The sequence below is a fragment of the Mixophyes fleayi genome, chromosome 10 (genome assembly GCF_038048845.1).
Source record: "Mixophyes fleayi isolate aMixFle1 chromosome 10, aMixFle1.hap1, whole genome shotgun sequence".
In the NCBI taxonomy this organism is placed as follows: Eukaryota; Metazoa; Chordata; class Amphibia; order Anura; family Limnodynastidae; genus Mixophyes; species Mixophyes fleayi.
The window spans coordinates 87,959,640-87,983,532 of NC_134411.1; the positions used below are offsets into that span (position 1 = coordinate 87,959,640).

The 23,893-nt window shown below is 42.9% G+C and overlaps 2 protein-coding genes across 4 annotated transcripts in view; one reads left to right on the forward strand and one right to left on the reverse strand.

Annotated features, from left to right (window-relative positions):
* The window catches only part of PIEZO1 (piezo type mechanosensitive ion channel component 1 (Er blood group)), a 149,771-nt gene extending 134,729 nt beyond the window's left edge, over nt 1-15,042 (reverse strand). For 2 of the 3 annotated variants that reach the window (XM_075189029.1, XM_075189028.1), the window contains exon 1: nt 5,906-6,958. In XM_075189029.1, coding sequence (XP_075045130.1) covers nt 5,906-5,969 — 64 coding nt within the window. In that variant the 5' untranslated portion in view covers nt 5,970-6,958. Of the gene's footprint in view, nt 1-5,905; nt 6,959-15,026 lie in introns of those variants that run through there. The other variant, XM_075189030.1, reaches the window with a different exon arrangement.
* An 867-nt stretch (nt 15,043-15,909) lies between these two features.
* Nucleotides 15,910-22,530, forward strand: CDT1 (chromatin licensing and DNA replication factor 1). Its single transcript, XM_075189031.1, has 10 exons — nt 15,910-16,339; nt 18,531-18,671; nt 19,282-19,514; nt 19,610-19,804; nt 19,886-20,031; nt 20,148-20,251; nt 20,355-20,543; nt 21,032-21,169; nt 21,285-21,486; nt 22,012-22,530. Exons 1-10 carry the CDS (start codon nt 16,028-16,030, stop codon nt 22,173-22,175), a joined length of 1,824 nt encoding a protein of 607 aa, XP_075045132.1. The 5' UTR covers nt 15,910-16,027; the 3' UTR covers nt 22,176-22,530.
* The last annotated feature ends 1,363 nt before the right edge of the window (nt 22,531-23,893 follow it).

A 23,893-nucleotide genomic window follows, 5' to 3' on the forward strand; every position in this document is an offset into this window, starting at 1 on the left:
CATTCTCTGTAAAGCGTTGTGTAATATGTAGTGTTCTATACAGAACACAAAAAGTTGATAAATAAATCTCGATTACCTCATTTCTTTTTAGTTCTAAAATTTCTATATTTCCCCATGCTATATATCTTGGCTAATTAAAATGCTTTTCCCCAGAACAATACAGAATGTGCACATCTCTTCCTGGTAGCAATCATGTTTTTACCAAGTCATCTCACAGGAGTTTCATTTACGTTATTGTGGTAACCCGGGGGAATCTGTTTCGATGTAAAGAAATACAACTGGTCTGTAATGGTTATAATTATTGAGCATTTACGCGATAGGTTTAAACATTGTCAATCTGTGACACGGACGAGAGTTAATCACAGTTTTAGCATCATAAATTCGTATTGTGCCCCATCTACAATAGCACAGATAACTCCTATGTGACTTTGAAATATTGTAAGCCTCTGGACCAAAAATGACTTTATATATAGTAAACTAGTGGCAAAATGTTAATCTAAACAATGAACTTTCCCTGCCATTTACAACAAAGCATAACGCTAAGGGGGGGGGGGGGTATTCAATTAGCCGCAAAGTTACTTGCGGATGTTCCAGAGACACTTCGTGGCGGAGATGTGACAGGAGACTCCGTTCATTTTTGGGGTGCATGGAAAAAATGAGAGGAGACTTCTACCGTAATTGCCAGCAATGTGCATGGAGCAATGTCCGCCCGCCACATCATCGGCAATTGAATTCCCCCCCCTAAGGGGGAGATTCAATTTGGTGCCGCAATGCATCTCGGAAACAGTCCGCGGAGAGACATGGCCTCGATGTTCGGACTCAAATCTCTGCTCATTTTCCCTCTAGTCCCATAGAGGAGCAGAGAAAAAGGAACGGATGTTTCTTACTGTAATAGTCGGAAATAAGCGTGTCCGAACATCGAGGCGATGGTATGCGGCACCTCGCGCTGAATTAAATCCGCCCCAAGTATCTATAAACGTTTACGAACTACGTCCCACGTCTCCTCTAAGCTGAATATGTATCTGGCCAGCAATTATACAACAAACTGGAAAATTAAGTAAATAAAATAAAAGTTGTCACTGAAGATCAGAGTTAAGACAAGCTGTGGTTCTGCGTTGCAGCTGCTTTTTGAAGTGCATGCTGGGCCTTGTAGTTCCCGGAAAGCAGACGCATTACAGGTTTCCTGGCAGAATCTCAAGTGATTGCTAGTCCCTATGACAACCGGAGTGAAGCATTGACATACACTGGAAATGTAGACTGCGCAGCAAGACACAGCAGTCCTGCAGCAATGTACCTAGTGACTGATCTACATCTGTCAGTGTGCTAGTTGGCCTTGGTACTGGAAGCATGGACACAAAACAAGGAAACAAGTTAAACAAACATAACAAACGGGAAACCTGCGCAGTTACAAGCAGAATACTCCCTCTTGGAGGGTCTGTACAGGACAAACACTGTATAACATCACCCAGACAGTGACATAGAACAGACGCGGTTACATAGTGGAACTTGAAGAGTTCTTTTGATATGTAACAGGAGTTATTATAGCTCGTAGCAATAGTCCTTGGGAAAGCCAAGGAGGTCCAGGATTTTTATGTGGGCAAGACATACACAGAGATACGCAAGAACCAGCAGTAATAGTAACCAGAGCTTCACGTATCCTTCCCAGGTACTGCCGGATGACGATAACAAAAGCAGCGGCGTGGTCTATTAAGAAGACGAATATACTCCAAACTGTGCTGACCCCATTATATTTTCTGCATTACCTTCCAAAGCCTCCGCATGGTATGCTAAAGGAATTTATACATTGGACAATTTATAGACACAGCTAAGAGAAATATTTTATCTCCCCTCTAAAGATTTTGATAAGTACCTCCAGACACTGGTATAATGGACTTAAAGATCAACCTCTCTGGCTATTACTAACAAACGGCGATGGCAAGGTGGCATCGCTTTCTGGTACAAGCATAGAACACTGGTAGATCATTTAGAAAACTCAGCTGTTCAAACAAACAAACCGGGAATCTGATTTACACAACAGTATTTCATAGACCAATGGAAGCAGAAACATGTGAATGACCAGTCGTAGGTCCAAGAGCCTTAATCATGGAGAGGGTGAGGATTGTACCCAACTCCAGCCAGACTCCACCTCACGGTGCCCACTCAGTCCAAGTTTTGTCGGCATAAATCGCAGGAGATACACATTTTATTCAAGATGTCTTGAGCAGGTCTTTGCCGTAGCTAGTAAAGTCTCTAATGAAATACTAGATCTCTATCCAGTATACTGAGTCACATACTAATGGCTACTAGAGCAGCAATTGCCCAACAGTGTCAAAACTCATCACCCCCAACTATGAGCAAAATTGTGGCCAAAATTCTGTATAGCTTGGGGGCAGAGACATGGGGATGCCGTACTCTACTGCAGTTCCCTATTCTATCATAAAATGACATGACTATTTAACAGATGGGGAACGGCATCAAACAGCCAAACAACCCATCGGTAAATTTAATAGAATCGAAACAATCACAATCATAAAACGCTCTCAACACATACTTGCCAACTCCCCCTGAATGTCAGGGAGCCTCCCTGAAATAGGGGTGATCTCCCTCACTCCCTGAAGAGTCTGGCATTCTCCCTGATGCTGAGCCAGTACAAGACGTGGTTGGCTTCGCCATCTGTGGCATGATGACACAGTTCAGAAATTGTGTCTTATGTCCATGTATTGTTGCCTATAGAGGTGGCCATTTTCATGGAGACCAAGATTTAATCAAAGACTGACAGGTAAGACAACATGACTTCAGTAATGGAGACAGAAATATAAAAGACACTTCAGTCTCTAGAGATTCATTAGCTGCTTTTCTTTAACGCATAGTTGCCTACTCTCCCGGAATGTCCGGGAGACTCCCGCAATTCTGGGAGACCTCCCGGGCACCCGGGAGAGCAGGACAAGTTGGGCAACCTCCCGGTTCTCGAACCCCGCAATAGATTAGTGGTGGAGGTGGGGCTTAATGACACAAATATTGTGTCATCTTAGTCCCGCCCCCTGCTGTAATTGGCCAAAATTGTGACAAGCGTTTAGGGGACGGGGCCACAATGATGCAATTCGCCTAGCCCCCGCACTCCCACGTCCCACCGGGATCTCTCTGAAGCCAACAAGGAAAATTTGGCAAGTATGGACTATCCCCCCTCTGCACTATGTACCCCTTCCTCTCCTACCCAAAGTGTGTGTTTCTCTCTCTTAGGGTAAAAGAAATTACATGTAAGAACTGCACTCTGCATACAAATGTAGACTTCAGCTCTATCAAGCAGCATATAATTATAATAAGCAGATACAGAGCTTTAAGAAGAACACACATAAATATTCAAAAGATATCGCTTGCCACTTGAAAATCAGTTTTCCTGTGAACTCCTATGTTCCAGAAGGGCTCGTCTGCCCAATTCCAAGACATGCAATACCTGGAAACGTTTACAACCAGGTAACCTATGTTTGTACCAAAACAATAATACAGGAAAAGCCACATTAACCGGAACTACATAGAGAGGTTGCAGCAAACTGAGCTAAAACACAAAATGATGTTACAAGTCGTCACGATTCTTTAATGCATTTTAGAACACATTAATAGTAGCCGGATATGGGGCGTATTTAACAACATGGTTCCATCGTACAATCTGATTGGTCTTCAATAGAATAAAGACACAGGTCATTCTGCACAGAGAACGCCTATGCATATTTAACCTGGATGGCCTAAAATTTAGGAGTCAGTCAGTCAAATCTAGGAACCAGCAAGATATTTTAAGGGAAGTCGTGCCTCCACGAACATCAATAGAAAGGACTCCTAGAAATTAGGCAAAGCAGTCCATTGTTTAGGTGCTTTGGTTAACTAGCTCCCTAGAATATAAAAACCATGAATCAGATAGCGATGTACTGTACCTATTGCAACCAATCGGAGATCAGCTTTCAGTAGACAATTGTTACCAGTCTAATTGAAGCAAATTTAAGACTGGAAAAATTGTGATATTCAAAGCAGATTTTTCCTACGAAGAACTTCTGAACCAATCATATGTTGCTTCTAGAATACTTTATATGCCTTTATGGTTGTAAACTATTTTACTAGCAAAACATAAAGATGTGTTATACATATTACTGTTTATTGTTGGGTAGTAAAGACGTCTCACATTTTTACAACCAGGTGCTATTGTTGCCCATGTAAAGTGGCTATAAACGATCTATAGGCAGGGGTATACTATAGGAGAGGAGGGGATAATGACAAAACAGTAGTGAAAAAAATATATCCTACTATTGCTCATTTGCTTTAAATTGTATAAATGCTCAGAAAAAAAAAAAATATCTTAAGTTATTCCACACTAAGTTATCATTTCGCACACTTATTTCAGTAGTAGCCGCTATATGATTGACTGGTTGTACAATAATAAAAAATATTGTCATACCAGTATAACAAAAAACATTGTATATTTATTTTTTAAATAAATACATGTTTATAATGCACACTAAAATAGCTTTCATGATAATCATTTTTATTCCAACAACATATTTAGTACTATATTATTTTGGGGGCTGTAGTGAGTTAATACATCTCAGGTGTGTCTGAGACTTCAGCAGGGAATTTTAACCCAACAAGTGCTGAACTGGTTGGTTCATTCCACTAGGGAACTTTTCGAAAAGTGGAACCTGTAATGATCTGACTTGGTTAAGATAATTATTTTTTTGTTACAGGCTGTAACAATTGTTTAAAATGCCTGCTGATAAGTTATTACAGAAAGGTGCATTTCTTTGATAAAATGTATTATTTTTTCTTATTATTGAGATTAAGAATAATGTGTGGCCCCATTGAAGGCGAGAGAGCCATCCATGTGGCCCTTGAATTGTATCAGGTTGCCAATCACTGGGTTAATCAGTAGCTAGGTGTTCCTGGGTGTCTATATAAAGAGTGTTAAAACCCAAGGTGTAAAGCAATGATGTCAATCTCGGATGACCCCTATGATAATGAAGTGAATTTCACCAGCAGTGCAATCACCCCGAGGGCAATTATTGTTATTTTATGCATTAGTAGTTCAATTCAAGCCTTTGCCTGCACAGTGATGCATTAGCTGAGACATACATTCCACATCGCTGAGGGAGGTGATCACTGCATCCACTACTGACAAGTTTACATATGGGACGAACACTTCCTCTAAAATCACAGGATGACAGGAGAAAATACACATTTATTTAGTCTGCACTTCACCTATTCAATGTTACTGATTAGTTTTATTATTTTTTTTATATATATTTTAATAAAAGGATATGTGCTTTTGTTTCTGAGGCAATCCCTCTGATGAAGTGTCAAAGGATAGTCTAAAGTCCGAGCCAGCCCATCTGTGGTGCTACAGCTGTTGTGGAACTACAAACCCCAGCAGGCTCTGGATTAAATCTCCCTGGGTGCAATCAGAGCCTGTCAGAAGCAAGCAGGATGTTACTACAATGCCCCTGTACACCCTACCTCCAGGATGCAGGGATTTACAGTCCCACAACAGCTGAAGAGAAACAGATCATCTAAACCTAGTTTAAGTTATTCATATTGTGCCTACAAAAGCCTGAAATGCCAAATTAATAAATCACAACAGCTATTAAGGATGTGAAGTCACAGTTTTCTATGGACAACATGGAAGCCCCACCAGCTGCATTAATGCCAATCACAAGTAAATGACAGATACACACCAACTGTGCCAGTCCCAGCATCAGGTACTATTAAGCACCTCATATAACTGCAACAGTTGTGCATTCTCTACCCTACACCACCACACTATTGCTGGGTAAGTGACAGCCAGTCAGGCCTGCAAACATCATTGCAATGGGTTACCCTTGTCCAGTCACTATGAATGAAGTATAATTACACGACTTCTTACCTGCCAAGAGGGACAGAGGCAGCAGCACCCAGAATAAAGCTCCACACAAGACTTGTAGCTCCATGTCCAAACTTCATGCAATGCAAACAAGAGAGTGTTATAATCCCACGTGGAGGGTTTGTAGAGCCAGCCAGGACGTGTGCCTTTACCAGAGACACTGTCAAGCCATGTTCTACTGAGCAACAAGCCTCATCCAGCCACCGATGTCCTGAGTAGAGGTGCTCCCATTGAGTGAGAGAAGTGAGTCCAGCTCTAATGCAGAGTATCACCTCCTCCTGGGATCCGGTGAAGTTCTACCAAGGGGTTGTGTGATTAATAGTTATGATCTGCTATTTTGTCTTGGACACTCCCCACTTATTCACCATGACATCAGCAGCAGCATGGTGCTCCCCCTCTTTCATGCAACTCCCTCAGTCCCCACAGCTCACACTGCATTTATATAGGACCAGTCTCCTCCCTTAGCATTTCCTACCTAAACTCTCCCCTACTTCCTTCCAAATAAAGCCTCCGGCAACACCCACATAATGGTCCCAGCCCTGCAGGGTGAGGGGTGCAGGGGGCACTGCCCTGCTCCTGTGCGCAAGATCCCCCAGGGCCAGCCACAGAAACACACACACACAAAAAGTGAGTACACAAGCTCTGCCCCTTTCACCCCCCTCCCTCTGCTGTCATCACACTCAGTTTGGAATTACCAACGTCTGCTGCCAGCAAGTGCTCAACTTTGGCTGAGTGTTAAGAAGGGTATCTGCAAAACAAACCTCAGAGGGGGCATCCCACTAAATGTGCTCAGGAGAGCCCCCACTGTGGTTCCTGATAGGAGCATTTGCAATGCCACATGTCACAGTGCCACCTGCTGAGCTTTCCCCCTTGATTCTGTAGGTAGATTGCTGCAGAATCCTTCAGTGTTGTGCTCCTTTCACATGATTCTCTGTCCAGGCACAGCTGCCCAGTGCCCATGCAAGCATAGAGTGCCACCCTGTGTGTGCCAGTGCCACCAGGATACCTGGCTGCCGTCTGCACCGTCGGTACTTGCGTCACTGGCCGTGTGCTGTTCTTGGCTCCAGCTGAGCTGTTTGTTTTTTTTCTCTCTCTTTTACTTTCTGAAATTGTTATATATCCCCAAAAAACACACTAAAAGGTTCGCGATCAGCGCCCCCTAGTGTCCATTCTTCTGTACTGATATGCGTCTTCTGGTCTGCAACAGAATGCCAAACTTGTGATGTATGCTTAGCAATCACATCAATATCATGTGAGCACAAGTTGCTTCTTTTTAACACTCTGGGACATGTTTATCAACCACTGCATAAAATTAAAAATAGTTTTTAATCCTTATTGCATTGATAAGGATTAAACTATTTGTCATATTTATGAAAAAAAAAGCACACAGGAACAGTAGTTCTGATAAACTGCTGTTCCTGTGAAGTGGAAAACATACTTACCACTGCATCTTCACTTCCAAAGAAGTATGCGATCCACGGGGTCCTCTTCTCACTCCAGTGCGCATGCGCCGACTGAAAACCTCGGGCATGCGCACAAATATCTCTGCACTGTACAGTTGCAGAGAGAGAGAGAGCGGTGAGTGACAGGGAGGGATCATGTGCAGGGCCAAACGCAGGATTTATAGAGGGGGGTTTTCACACCATGCCACCAGTGGGAGTGTCCAGCATGCATGGGGGCGTGGCTATAATTTTAGACAGTGCTTGGCTGCTCTCCAACTCTTCTTATCCCCATAATATACATGGGCAATGCTGCTTGCACTACTGTTAGGTGCACGCAGCTCTCCCTTTTCAAGCAGAGCCGTGTGAAGCGGGGGCAGGGTCCAGCCACCTCAATTATACAGTGCGCCAGGCTTGGGGGGGGGGGGGGGGGTTCCAGGCACTAGGAAACCCCCTCGGTTTGCCTATGATGTGATACCTCCACACATGAGCTGTCCGAAGAGCAGAGCTGACAGCACTGAAACCGTTCAATTATGATAAAGCTGGCGTACATTAAAATGCTAAAAAAAATTATATAATTTTTTTTATCAAACTTTATTAAATAGCAATACTGAGCAGTACCATACGCTGTTATGGGGATTGCTTAGTAAAACGAAGAGATATGCAAAGCAGCAGATATCATAGCGATGCAGTGATAGTAAATAAGAATTTTGAGGTTAATCCATTTTCGGGAATCAAACACACTTTTTAGTTTCAGAAATACTACAGTTTCAGAAAATTACTATAAATGGCAAAATGTCTTTGAAATACTTTTAAGATCAAGCTCTTGACATAACAGGAGTTGAACTATTTGTTTAACGTAGTATTACTAGTGTTTGTTCAAGTTTGATGAGTTACTGGCACTGCATATCAAAGGCCAGAGAACTGCACAACAAGGCCCCGAGCTGCCCCGCTGACAATACTTGTCCTTTGGCTGTGCCCCCTTTACTGTCCCTCCACACAGAACAATCAGATGAGAGGCACACGGATTGTCAAGAGGTTGGCAGTCGCTCAAACAGTGAGAACAATGGAGGGCTGTGAGTGGAGAGTCCGCGAGACAGGGCGCAAGATCACGCACTAGTGAACCAGCCTGTTGCACACATGCATTGACACATTAACTCCTATGCTGACCATAGCCTGTATGTACTGTCTGTGCGAATATATTTTGTATAACACATCCAAGATTGGTTTTGTGGCCCTTTAATAAATTTAAACGTGCAGAGAAATCCGATGCTCTGTAGAGATGAGCAAAGCTGCGGAAGACTGTTGCACAAAATTAATTTTTCAGCGGGACAAACCGTTTCACAAAGGTGCGATGTTTCGGTAGTCCAAGCTTTAAATTCTGCTTTTGTGTCATCTATCCGCAGATGCAATTTCCCCCTGTATTTGTAAATTCCGCATGTCCAGAATTTATAGTCTATAAATTGAGCTTGGAGAACCATGGTGTTAATTCATTCTGCTCGATGGTGATGGTTTGAGTACAATAAGGGAGTAGCTAGAGTGAAACAAAAATGATATGGGAATTACGCTCAATTCCACACGTAAATCTTAAGCCCAAATTGCGCTAGAGAAGGTGTAAAATTCCGAGCCCTAATAAGGCAAATATTTTGCGGAACTGTTTATACCAGAGATGCTCACTGAGCCCTGTGAACTGGTTTTGAATCTGGATTAGCTTTGTGTTTTGGTTTTGGCAAAACTGCCCTCGTGTGTTTTGGTTTAAATATGCTAAAATCACATAATTATTGTTCTTTTATTGTTCTTACATTATTATTAACCTCAATAACACTAATTGCAGTCAATTTTGACCACCTCACAGGTCACAATATTATTTTCATACACTTTCGGACATATACTGAAGCGACCTGGCTGGATGGTAAGCGACAGAGCAATGACACAAACACACAGCAGTTCCTAGCACATCTAGGACGCATTGCCACACAACAGTGGCAAAAAAGAAAAATGGTGCAAGATGGAATTGTCCTTGGGCCCACCCTCTCTCCCACCCACCGGTACGTTAGATCTTAAAAAGGAATAAAAAAATGCGAGATCCGACGACGTAACAATGATGTTTTGCCTCGTTTTCGATTCCGAGGGCGCGCAAAATACTCGGATCCCCAAAGTTCGGGTGTGTTCGGTTCTCGAGGAACCAAGCCTGAGCATCTCTAGTTTAGACATATATATGTTTTGCTGAACATTGATAGAAAATACAAATCTCAGCTGTCCTGTCCCAGCCGTGTGGCATTGAGAAACAAATTTGCTTCTAATCTGAAGTAAAAATTCTTTCCACATTGTATATACACATTTCAATGCATAGTCGTGTTTGATGCTCTTATAATGAGAGACTGCTCTGCCGCTCTCCTACTGTGTATGGAAGTTTGAGAAGTGTCTTGCTGACTTCTAAACTAAACAAAGGCTTCTTATCCACTGGAGGTGGCCTCAAACTAATGGGCTCCATTCACTTCATTAACTCCTTCAATGCCTTTTGCGTGCTAACTCCTCGCTTATTTCTTTGTGAATATCATCAGAAATGTTACGGCATGTGTACATTTGTTATTAACCTTTATTGATATACCAGCCTATATATTACTCAGCGCCATTCAGAGACTATTTAATCATTCATGTTGTCCCTGCTACCCCAATCGAGCTTAAAATTTATTTATATTCTTAACCACTTGAAGACACATACAAGGGATAATTTGTCAATTAATCTACCAGTATGTTTTTGGGGAGGAAACTGGAGCACCTGGAGGAAACCAGCGCAAACACGGGGAGAACACGCAAAGTACACACAGATAATTCCCTGGTCGGAATCATACACACGGTCCAGCGCCAGGAGACAGCAATATAGGCGCTGTGACAAAACTTATACACGTTCTGCCTACAGCAGGGCTGCTTTAAACATTAGTGGGCCTATATACCCTTTGTAAAGCTCATATCACAAACAAAAAGAAAAAAAAATACCCCAATACCCCCATCGTGTGCATCAGTCACTGGAATGATCTCTGTATTGTATAATTATTGACTACTTTCCTTACCTCACTTACGGCAGATGGATGTTAGGTTTCCAAGTATGAATTTCACAGAGGATGATTATACTTGGACCAAAAGGGTGTTTATTATAAACAGAGTTCATACAAGAAGCAGATAAGTGCAGTTAATGGCAAGCATCAAGTATAGGTCATAGAAGCAGCAGGTTCATGACACAAAAGGTGGATTAAAGGAGAATTTCAGCACAGGGTAGTAGGATGACCAGGATTACCAGGTTTGGCAGGAGACACTGGATATCAGGCACAATTGGTGAAGTGCAGATTCAGGTTGCCAGGTTTAGCAGAGGAAGTGCGGTCAGAAAGAGACTGAATTACCAGATTAGTCAGGAGGCACTGGATAATCCATGGGAAAATCAGGCAAATGGAGGGTTAGGCAAGCCAGGGGTCAGTCTACCAGGGAGTAAGCAGAAGCAAGGTCAAACAAAGCCAGGGTCTGGGTTACAAGAGGAGGTACTGGACGATGGAACAAAGCAGAAGTCAAATGCCAGGGAGAAGCCAGGCTCTAACCAGGCACTTCACAGAAACCAACAACAGAGACATACAAACTGGCACTAGCCTGTAGGAAAAGGCAGTCTAATAAAGGCCAGACACAGGTAATCACAATCCTGACCAGATGATGAGGGCTTAACCCCTTGCAGGCAACGAGAAACTGTCCAGGTATAACAGCAGGACCGCTCCTACCACAGAGGTATTGCAGGCAAAATTCGGAAATAAAGACAGAAACCTATCAATGGGAAGGTGAGGTAGGAAAAGAGGCAATTATTGAGGCTTAATGATGTGATGCGCATTTTCATGCCTTTTGGTGTTAAATGGGTGGGTGGAATTTGATGACGTGATTCATGTCATGTCCCTGCCCACCTTGAAGCAGGGACATGACAGCTGGGAGAATTTCCTGTACACTTAGGAATCTGAGAGATCTCCCCCTAATTCAGGAGTCTTCTGGAACTATGTTATATATTAGTCACTAGAATGCTCTATTTACTGTATATCTGTGTAACTGGGAGAGTGCCATATGCCACTTTCCGACAATCATTAAAACCAGTAAATTATAGACTTCCGAGTCTGACTTCAGTTGTAAATTATTTGAAGAAATTCTGATGTATGAGATTCTGAAATATATTGTAAAAAATAACTTGATAACACAGAGTAAGCACAGTCACATGAATTCACTGTCATGCTTATCAAACATGAGTAGGTTTTATGAGGAGCTAAGTTTCAAACTGGATCTTGATAATGCAAATAGATTTGGAATTTGCAAAAGCATTCAATAGTGCTCCACATAACAATCTGGTACAGAAGATAAGAGCTCCAAGTCAAGTGAAAAGTGTATGTACATGGGTGGAGAACTGACTGAAGGATAAAAGACAAAGCGTTTGCTAATTGGAACTTATTCAGACTGGGTTAAAGTAATTAGCGATGTGCCACAGATCTGTTCCTTTCAATCTTATACTAGAACGTAAGCCATCCATATTTGTTTATGTCACTAAGCTATGTAACACAGAGCAGGATACTAACTTGCTACAGAAAGATTTAATGGTATATTTACTAAACTGCGGGTTTGAAAAAGTGGAGATGTTGCCTATAGCCACCAATCGGATTCTAGCTGTCATTTTGTAGAAAGTCCTAAATAATTGACAGATAAAATCTGATTGGTTGCTATAGGCAACATCTCCACCCTCAGTTTAGTAAATCTAGCCCTTAGACAAAATGTAATTTTGTTGTTTGGGGGGAGGAGGGGAAAGTAAAAGGGCCACACTTATTTTTTTTCATATTTACTTCCGTTTGTTTTTATATTACTGTCGGTATTCCCTGTTCAAATCTGACCCTTTTGTGACTGTCTACTTTACAACCTGTCAACACACATAATGTTGACATTTTAACCCTGTTGGCTTAATAAACATGTCGACAATCTAAATGTCAACAATATGGTGTCAACATTCTGAGGGGCAGATTCAATTGGCTGCGATGTTCTGCCGTGCAATTTTACCGTTACTACTGTAAAAATAAAGGCTCATCTTTGCCCGCACCTCCATGGGGCACGAGCAAAAATTTGCATTATTTCTGTAAACAAAAAAAATAATCCATCATAGGTGGCCTGACTCTTGACTCTCGATGCTGTTTCCCTCCCCGTAGCATCTAAGCAGTAATCTCCTCTGAAACTTTTATTGCCCCTCTTTTATTTATTTGTTTCTCTTCTTAAAAAGGAAAGAAAGGGATAAGGAACTGTGTGGATAATTGGGAAGTATGTTCTCTTTCTCTTTCAATCTCGGTGGCGACCAGTGACCCCCCCCCCTTTCCCCCCTCCCCCACATTATATTGTTATAAAATGTTATAGTGTCTTGAGTATTCTAGATAACAATTGTATACTTACCTGCCTGTTTATTGACAACCTCTGGCTATTTTATAGATTTGCTACTCAAACATTTTCAGCTTCTTTGACTTATGCCCATCACATGTAATGTTCTCTGTTATTGTCTCGTGCCCTGCAAATGTACTAATTGTTGATTCTTATCTGTACATGATTGCTTTTTTTCTAAATAAATAGTAAAAAAAATAAAAAAAAATAAAAGAAAATAATCCACGTGAGGTGTCTTACAATTGAGTCCCCCCCCTAATCTCAACATTTTCACTGTTGACAATTCGACTACATCCCACTGGAGAAAACGGAGATGTAAGAGGACTTAGAAATCCTAATGGACAGAAAGCTGAGTAGCAGCACACAGCGTCAGGCAGTGGCTGTAAAGGTGAATAAAATCCTGGGATACATAAAAATGTAGAAATTAACCATCCCTCAGTTTCAGGCGTTTTGTTCTCCTTGGCAAACATGGCCGGTCTTTAGAATACACACTTATTATATAAGACACTAACTGTGACGTGTAAGCGCAAGTTTGGGTGCATGCCAGTTATATCAGGTTAAGGCGATTATATGGTGCCTGAGCAAAGGTTGTGTTAGCGCTTGCTGTGCTGGAGAATTATTCTATCTGACCGACCTTCTGATGCTGAGCTGGCTTGTTCTTAACCCTGATTGTTTGCTTGTGACCTTGACTGTTCCATTGTTTCTGACCTTAGCCGACAATGATTCCTGCCTCGTAGGTATTTCAAGTTATGTTAAAGAATGGGGATGTTTACAGATAGATATATATATATATATATATATATATATATATATATATATATATATATATATATATTAGTACTTGCCCAAACCTGTTAATTATTGAATTGAGGTGTTTCAATCAGACCTGTTGCCAGAGGTGTATAAATTCAAGCACCTAACCATGCAGTCTAAATTTTCAAACATTTATGATACAAAATAAGTCGTTCTGAAGAGCTCAGTGACTTCAGGCGTGGTACTGTGATCGGGTGCCACCTTTGCAGTAAGTTGGTTCGTGAAATTTCATCCCTGCTGAATATTCCACAGTCAACTGTAAGTGATATTATTAGAAAGTGGAAGCATTTAGGAACAACAGCAACTCAGCCACAAAGCAGAAGACCACGTAAAATCACAGAGCGGGGTCAATGACTGCTAAGACGCATGGTGCGTAAAAAAGTCACAAATGCTCTGCTGAACTTCCACTGGCATTAATAAAAGCACAAAAACTGTATGACGGGAGCTTAATGGAATGGGTTTCCATGGCCGAGCAGCTACATGCAAGCCTCACATCACCAAGACCAATGCCAAGCTTCGGATGGAGTGGTATAAAGCACACCAACACTGGACTGTGGAGCAGTGGAAACGTGTTCTGTGGAGTGACGAATCACGCTTCCCTGTTTGTCAGTCGAGTAGGTGAGTCTGGGTTTGGTGGATGCCAGGGGAGAATGTTACCTGCCTGACTGCATTATGGCAACTGTGAAGTTTGGTGGAGGAGGGACAATGGTATGGGGCTGTTTTTCAGGGTTTGGGCTAGGCTCCTTATCTCCAGTGAAGGGCAATCTTAATGCTTCAGCATACCAAGTCATTTTGGACAATGCTATGATTCCAACTTTGTGGCAACAGTTTGGGGAAAGCCCTTTTCTATTCCAACATGACTCTGTCCCAGTGCACAAAGCAAGGACTACAAAGACATGGTTTAATGAGTTTGGTGTAGAACTTGACTGGTCCGCACAGAGCTGTGACCTCAACCCCATTGTACACCTTTGTGATGAACTGGAACGGAGATTGCGAGCCAGGCCTTCTCGTCCAACATCAGTGCCTGACCTCATAAATACTCTACAGAATGAATGGACAGAAATTCCCACAGAAACACTCCAACATCTTGTTGAAAGCCTTCCAAGAAGAGTGGAAGCTGTTATCGCTGCAAAAGGGGGACTAACTCCATATTAAAGTATATGTATATACTTTAGTTGAAACTCAATATTTTTGGGTTATCAACCCGCAAGAATTCTTTCTCACTTTTCGGGTATAGCACCCATTTCAAATGCTCTTTCTACTAATCTTTGATACGGAATAAGTAAATCATTTGTCGGATTAAAGATGACCTTTTTTTTTTAAAACAACTGACATCATCCAATTGTCTCCGTGCCTCAATCAGATACAGTTTTATTCCACAGTACCACGTTCCCTCCTTTGTCTGATGGTTTTACCACTAATCATGTTACCTTGTCCATGGAAGACACTGCGTCCTTTACCGATCTTTTGGACATCAGCTGATTGTTATTCCGCTTTCTTATGTATCAGGTGTTCCCCAAACGTATTAGATTGTAAGCTCATGTGGACAGGGCCATTTTTACCTTCTGTTTAATATCATTGTATGTTATTTGTGTGGAGATCCCCTCAATGTACAGTGCTATGTAATGTGTCAGCTCTTTATAAAGGATACTACTAATAATCCCACATACCTACTGGTTTTTGTAAGGAGGGTTTATTAAAAAATAAACCATTGATTTATTCCCTAAATATGTTTATTTTTTTCACCAGAATGGTTAATGACAATAAATATTGCCAGTCATCATATTATATGAATAGAAATAGGGTGAAATTCCCTTCTTTTAGACCAGTGTTTGCTAACCTGTGACACTCCAGGTGTTGTGAAACTACAAGTCCCAGCATACCCTTCCAGCAATAAACTGCTATATATTGGCAAAGCATGCTGGGACTTGTAGTTTCACACCTGGAGTGTCACAGGTTAGCCAACACTGTTTTAGACCAAACTTGCCCCTGTCCCTCTTTTCCTCCAAGTAGTCCCTATTTTTGGTCAGTTAGATCTGCATTAAACAAACCCCTTCACTGCTTCACAAAGTATGTAATTTGGTCCTAGACTGACAATCCCTGTTTGGCTGCAGTGTGCTATCAGCAGTGTCTGTACACATATGTCTGGGAGCTGTGAATGTTTTGTATGATAAGCTTACAGCACAATCATGGGCTAAACCAACCACGTGTCCTTATCGATCCCTGCGTCGTCCCCCGGCAGAGTGGAACATTCCGCGTTGTACATCACGTGACTCGGTTTACCCGCGAATTCCGAGTTGTACTCCGAGTTCTTTTCCGGGGGTAGCGGCCAATAAGAGGGCTCGGTGTGTGTGACGTCACGGCTGGAGCAGTGATCCCCCAGAGTATTGGCGCGTCGGTCCTCAGTCACAGGTGAGCAGCGCAGGAGAACATGGCGCAGATGAGAGTCACCGACTTCTATGTCCAGCGCAAGCGGGCGGCGGCGGAGGGGCCGCTGGAGACCCAGCGGGGGAGGAAGGCTCAGGGGGAGCCCCGCACGGTGACCCGCAGACAGAAGTTGGAGGAGTTGTTGCGCCCTCCCTGCAGCCCGGAGCGGGGGGAGAGCAATGAGGTCCCCGTCTCGCTCAGGCGGAGCAGTAAGAAGCGGACCCGCCAGGACTCTGACCCGGAGGCCGTCCGGCCGGAGGTGCAGGGCAAGAGGTCTGCGCGGAAGAAGCTGAAACTACCGGAGGAAGAGCCCCAGGTACCGGTCACCGCTGAGACTGATCCCACTGCCCTCCACCCTAAGCCACGTCCACCTGCTGCTCCCCCCACCTGTGACCCTGAGTCTATGCCCACCTACCCCCACCATATGTTGTGTAGCCCCCCCCCCCTCCAAACAGCAAACCCTGGGGCTATGTCCCCTGCTCTCCACAACAAGCCATGTCCCCTAACTACCACTGGTTACCCCTGCGGCTTTGTCCATCTGCACTCCTCTCCCCCCATTGGGCACCCTTGAGGATGCCCTCTGCCCTCCACCACAAGCCATACCCCATTACCCATGCCTCTGAGGCTATGTCCTCTGCCCTCCACCACAAGCCATGACCCCTGCCCCTCCCCCACTGGTTACCTATGAGGCTATGTCCCCCTGCACCTCTCACCCACTGGGTACTCCTGAGACTTCCCCTGACACACCTGAGCCTATGTATACCTGCCCCCACCATATGTTGTTGCATTGTCCCCATCCCCCCTCTCTCAGCCTCTGCTGAGACCATGAACCGCTTCTGCCTACTGGCTGCTCATGTGCTATTCACCAGCCACCAGTGAGAATGACTGGTATACAGCATTATGCTATGAATTTATACTGACCCCCACCAGCTGTTCCTCCAGTTGTCCCCTTGCCCCTTCTGCATTTATGTACAAATTGCCCCCCCCCCCCCCCCCCCCCCCCCCCCCCCCCCCCCCCCAAGATGGTCCAGCGCCTATCCTTCCATGCAGCCAGCAGTTGGTTGCTTCTGTTTGTCTAGTTTAGCTGTACAATTGTGGACATATTTGCAAATGTAAAAGTGATATAAATGTGGCTGGTTGGCTGTTTCCAATGTATTGGTAGCAATCTTTGTAAGCTTTCAAGGTGGCAGCCTTAAAAAAAAAAAGAAGGCATGATAGATTACAGCAGTTTCCCCTATAGCTAGCTATTGAAAGGGGTCACAATTATATTTTGCAAAATGCAACACTCCCTTGACACCTGGTGTGAGGCATGTTGAGTGCCAGCTCTGTCGGTGGTAGCTTGGTTAAAATGTGACCCAAGACTCTGGTGTTGCAAGGTAGCCAATATTAACCCTTGTGCTGTGCAGTTATTCTGTCTCCAACTTATAGGTGTTTAACTTTTGATTAACACCGCTTGCTATCTAATGTTTAGGTTTACTCATGCGAAAGATGTCGAGTCCTAGAAGGATTTACGCATATTAGAAGAAATTGTAATTGTCAGACTGACAGCTTTTCATAGCCACTATAATGTATAAACTCTATGGGGCATATTCAATTCTCGGCGGAAGCGCCGAAAATCTCGCGGTCCGCGCAGAAACCGTTAATACAGTAATTTTCTCGCTGGATTTCAGCTTGCAGCTCCCTGAGCCGCAAGCTGAAATCCAGCTAACTATTACCGTAATATCGGTAATAGATTTTGTGCTGCGTGGGAACGGAAGAATTGAATATGCCCCTATTTGTGAGATTTTCCTTTCAGCCTGCCACAACTTGAGATTAAAGCCTATTTTTTTCCCCTGCCATTTCATCTTACGGGCACATTGAGAGTTATCAAGTTAAATGTTTAGAGTGGAACTGTTTGGTACGCTAATTGGAGAGATGTCCACTGCTAGATTCCAGTACCACTCGAATATTTCAGGTCTTACGAATATTGTTTGGGGCCTCACTGTTGCTGGTCCTTAGCAAATTGATAGTCTGAACATTTGCTGCACACAAAATGCCTATATCCCCTATGTGTAGGTTACTGGCCACTCAAGCTACAACTCTGCCTATTAAATTATTATAAAGTCTCATAGTGACTAATCTTACAATGGTAGTTCGGTCCCTGCACAACAAGTGTCCTGCATCAGTAAATGTTGGGATTTTTTTTGTCCTAGTTATCTCCAAGCTTGGGCTTGCTGGTATTTTGAGGCCAGTCACAAAAGCCAACTAAGAACTGCTACTTTAGACTCTCTGATCAGAGGTACAATCAAACCTTTAATGTTAAGGACTAAAAGCAAGGAGCCAGTAATGCTCGGCTGCATTGCCATCTCCTCCCCCAGTGTATCCAAAGGATGTAATAGAAGTTTAAATTTCAAAGCAGATACATCTAATCCCTCTTATATCTTTTGTATTGTGGGTACAATGTGGCTAAAATCAATGAAAAACTTCACCTTTTGTGTCAAACAAACTAAAACTGTTCTCTTGTTCAGTGTTTCAGTCCATGCTCAAAAGCTGAAGTCCAATGTGTGACCCCTCCATCTCTGGGCAAGAAGATAAAGAACTTGGTCAATGTGACCCTTTCTCCAAAGAGCAATGGATTCCTGAGTAGTCCATGTGGGCCTGATGTGAAGGTTTGTCTTACAGAATATGTTCACTCTTGTTTGCCATAACCGTGGCTACAGAAAGCACCTTTCTGATAATGAAACTGTTTTTACCCTGTTTTTCTGTACATGGTAAGCAGAGTAAGTGCTGAGTTATTGCCATGTGGCTGCTGATACACTGAATGCAGTGTTTAAAGCGTATCTGCCTGTACACAAAACTACTATGTACAGAATAACCTGGAATTATATTTTTGGGCACTTGTTAGTTATACAGGTGCTACTTGAGATGTGCATTTAGATTTAATAATTAACCTATTGGAGAATACTTGTGCAGCCAAGTTTTGGGGGCAATTTTGGCCAATGTGGAGGATGGACATCAAGCTACCCATATTGCTTGCAATTGGTGTACCTATTTTGTTGTAAATTGTCTAAATATTTATATTCACCAACCTGGAATAGGTGCATGTGGCATTACATGACTTGAACACTGATGGTAGTCAGACTTCATATAACATGCAAGATTGCAAATTTAAATGACCTTGGGGTTAAAAGGATATTCTAAGCCATGTATAACCTATACTTGCATCATTGTGTTGGCTAAACGTTATTCACATCGGTGCCATTTTTGGTTTTCTTGTAGGTCCCACCCAAGGAGAATCTTGTGGAATTAAAATCTCGACTGCAGAGGATTCAGGAGCTCACTCAGAAAGCTAATCTTCCTGCTGCACCTACCCAAAGCAAAATTACAATATCGGACCTGAAAGCAAGACTCAAACAAGCACAGGAGCTTGAGTCTAAGATCAGAGAGAAGAAAACCTCAGAGAAAGAGGAAAATCAGAACCTTGTGCAGATAGAAGAGCCTAAGGAGGAAAGGTAGCTTCAATGCAGAGAACTCTTTCTGTGCTTTGTAAATGTCAGTAGAACTCCACATACTAACATGCATGTAAATAATTCATTTTTTTTTCTAGTGAGAAGGCACCAGCCTATCAGCGCTTCCATACACTTGCCCAGGATGTTCCTCCTGGACTTTCCCTGCCATTCAAGTACAAAGTTCTTTCTGAGATGTTCCGCAGTATGGACACTATTGTAGGCATGTTGTTCAATCGCTCTGAGACCGTCACCTTCTCCAAAGTGAAGCAGGGAGTCCAAGATATGATGAGAAAGTAAGTTGTGTAGGTTGTTTTTTGTGCAAATTAGATTGTAAATGGATGAGCAGAAGTCAACTAACTGTTGTCCTCCTACAGGCAGTTTGAGGAACGCAATGTTGGACAGATCAAAACTGTTTATCCAACTGCCTACAAGTTCAGACAGGAGAAGAACATCCCAACCTACAAGGATGGGATGAAGAAGACAGACTACCAGCTTACTGTGGAGCCAATAGTTCCAGAAGGTGAGTAGGGTGTGACTTTGAGTCTGCAAAACTTGTACTTGTACCAGATAGCTCACCCTGTTTTTGGGGTTTAACAGTTTCTAACACAATCATGTACTCTACTCATGACGTTACAGGCGATAAGATGGATGGGCGCCCTCAGCTCACAGTAAGCTCCCTCTTGGAACGCAGGCGGATGTTCCATAGAAGCCTGACCAACATAGTAAAACTGCACCACAGAGTAAGTATGTTGGGTCTTAACTGTTGCTATTCTGTGCCCTGTCCCCTAATAACTTTTTAAACAAAGAAAAATCCTTGCTAATGAGAAATGCTTATCTTTTTAGTCTTTCCTGGCCTCCCTGAATCCTCCAATGGTGGTGCCTGATGACAAGCTGACTCGCTGGCACCCACGATTCAGTGTTGATGAGGTACCAGATATACTGCCAGCTGAGCTTCCACAGCCGCCACAGATAGACAAGCTGACCACAGCGCAGGAGGTGCTGACCAAAGCACGTGGTATGATGACACCCAAGGTGAGTGGATGTGTGATTAACCCATTGAGTCCCACACAGCGTGTAAGCTGACTGAATTGTGAATGTTTGTCAAGCAAGTCTTTTAGTATAACCTGTATGAAGCACTTGCTTGGCTGCTTGGCAAGCACTCGTCAGGGGGACAGTAGACCTTTTAAATGTCAGGGGAAAGCATTTGCGAAGCAGTGTGGTTTGCCTTCAATGGGTTAAAGCGGCCAGTGTTTATAATGCTTTTGGTGTTGAACTAGTGTAATTTTTAAATGGATTGTTTGAAAAGTCTTAGGTGGCAGCTTGTTTAGTACTCAGAAACAATTTCTACTCTTGTGTAGCTACATCCATTTTGTTTCAGCTAAGCCCTCCTACATGATTATGACCTGGCAATGGAATTGCAAACTGCATGTGGGGTCTAAATCTTTATATATGAGATTTTGGAGGAATTATTGGTTGGCTTAAGACATTGACTTTTTTTTTTTTTTTTTCCCTTTATGAAGATGGAGAAAGCTCTCGCAAATCTTGCTTTGAGAAGTGCAGAGAGCAGCGTTGCAGACCAGAAACCTGTAGAAAAGCCTAAACCTGCCCTGGCCACACCAATTGCCCTAAAAGGAGTCTCTCAGTCCCTGCTGGAGAGGGTAGGTTACTGTGATATACTCAATTTCCAGGGGCTTTCCTATAAGAGTCAAAGGGGAGTTGTTGCTATAGTCTGTCTGACAGTGAGTGTAAAGTGATATTGTTTCTCCTCTTCAGATCCGGGCTAAAGAAGTGCAGAAACTTCAAGCCGTGATGACGCGTAAACCCCAGCAGGAGGAACGTCTCCTCATGATGTCCCGGCTGCCAGAGTTGTCCCGTATTCTGCGCAATGTGTTTGTGGCGGAGAAGAAGCCAGCCCTGACTGTAGAGGTCGTGTGTAACGCTGTGACTTCCAGCTGCCGTTCATCCATATCTGCAGGTGAGACCCCTATGCCCTGAATGTCTCCGTGGCTTTGTCTCTAAAGCTGTGGTGCAACCTAGTAAGGTGCCCCAGGGCCCAGACATTACAACTTGTAACTGGTCCTGTTATGATAGTGAGGTGGTGTTGGCAATAGAAGCTATTTGATACCATCAGGGAATTGTCCATCAATTTCAATGTTCCTGAACTGTCTTCAGGTGTGATGAGCTTCCTGCTGAAGTGCTTTAGAATGTTGGTGCCCCAACATTCTATTACATGTAGACTTAATTGACCACCTGTGAAAGTGCAGAAACTCAGCTTCTCCTGTTCATTGGAAATTCCGCTTAAACAGTTGCTGTAAGAAATGTCTATAAACGGAGCAAGTGAATCTAATTAAAGTTTACTTAACCACATGTATTTGTCAACTTTTGATAGCAAATTCTTTGGGTCAAAATATGAATATGGTCTAGAAGTGATTATTGCTGTTATAGATCTATAACAGGTCTTCATGTTGTCTGAGTAATATATATAATCTTATTTATGCAGGAGAAATGGAAAAACATCTCCTGTTGTTGGTGGAACTGCTTCCCGACTGGCTCGCCATTCATTCCATCCGAAAGGACACCTACTACAAACTAAACAAGACTATGGACTTGAATGTTATATTGGAAAGGTTGGCTAAGAAGATGAAGGAAGAAGAGGCTCGATAACTTGTCTTTAGGGAAATCGCTGGTTTTATTCTGATTCTCGGGACCTGTTTTTTATAGGTGTGCAATTTTATTCTTTAAGTGTACATAGTGAACCATGTAAACCAGTTCTGTTACAGATTTATCTTCATCTGCTAAATCATAGGAGCTGATTCCTCATTTTATGGAGTGCAAGACTTAATTGTGCATCTGATGTGTCAATGGATTCGTTGCTAGTTTTATCAGTTGGATAAATGTACATGGATTTGTCTTTATTTTGCACGTGGTCATACACAAGTTACTGAAATCCATTTTTATATTGGTAAAAGGCAAATTTTGTTCATGTTTTACTCTGGATTAAATGAATTTGCGCTATTTACCTTGTCTAGTGTATTGGTTATTGGGAGCCACCAGACTTGACACTTATAAAGGAAGCTGCTAAAAGATCAACTCTGTATATACTATAGCAATTCAAGGGATCCTTCATTCAGGGGGTCTGTATAGTGTAATCTTGTGTTTGGGCCACACAACAAAAGCAGCCAATAGCTCTGTTATCCTAGGTGACTTTGTTGAAGTCAGCAAATTGGATAAGGTCACTTCAATTAATATCAAGCAAACTTTGTCTTTGTCTGCAATTATGGGTAGAGCACGCTACTGTGTGGAAGGCTGTACCCAGCCGCAGCATGTGGCAATAACAAGTTGGTTTTTTTTTTTTACACACCTTCACACCAACACATTTGTAATTAGTACACATTAATAGTAGTTGCAACACAGATATTTATGTCAAAATATAGCAGTATTTATATTTAATAAGTTATATGCATTTTAGTGAAACCCAAGGTTCAGGTTGCAGGAACGATCATGTTTAGTATCATCTTAATCCCCTATTCATCAGCAGTTGTCTGGTTCATTGGCCGAAGAGATCGCACATTGCATACTCTAGTTAGTGATGTTAGGGAATAAATGTTTAAAGTGATATTGACCATAAAATGCTAATAGACTAGTTGAAACTGGAGTCTTGGCGGGAAAGTCGGAGCACATCCTCCGGGAGATGACACCCCCCCCCTTGGATATTTTGGTTGAACTGGCCTATGACCTGCAGTACACTGGACCACTAGAAGCAAGCCAAACCATCTGCATTGTTTTACTGTATTTCTGACTCTATATAAGCTGAGCTTAATGACCAGTCTTCTTTGACCATAGCCTTCGGACCTGAATGACTGTTCACTGGATCCAGAGCGCCTGCGATAAGAAACGGCTGTACTTATTATTTTGCTTGAATTATTCTGCTTCTTTTGGATAATAAATTACTTTGTGACAAATCGAGATTCGACAATCGTTATTGGATAGCGTTAAAACGTGCATAACAGGTCATACACAGAAAAGGCAATCCAAGGTTTAACACCAATGTAGCACAGGAGCAGATAGCAGACTGGGTTAGAACACTATAACCGGCAGTGAGGCTCAGTCTTCACTGCCTTAAATAATACAACGGACAAATCAGGGCAATGCCTGCAAGTGCTCCAGCACTAGCATAATTAACTGTTACTGCAGCCAATGGAAGGGAAAGGTGAGAGCAGTGTATACTAATCAGCCCTAATTGTCTGATCCCTAACAGCCCTGCTGCTGTGCCCGGCCAGCTGGGTGCGGCAGCAGGGAGCCTGAAGCGTCCCGGTTGTTGCCCAGACAACCAGGACGAAGGAGCTGGAAGTGCAGCCCCGGTCGTCATGGAGACGGCTGGG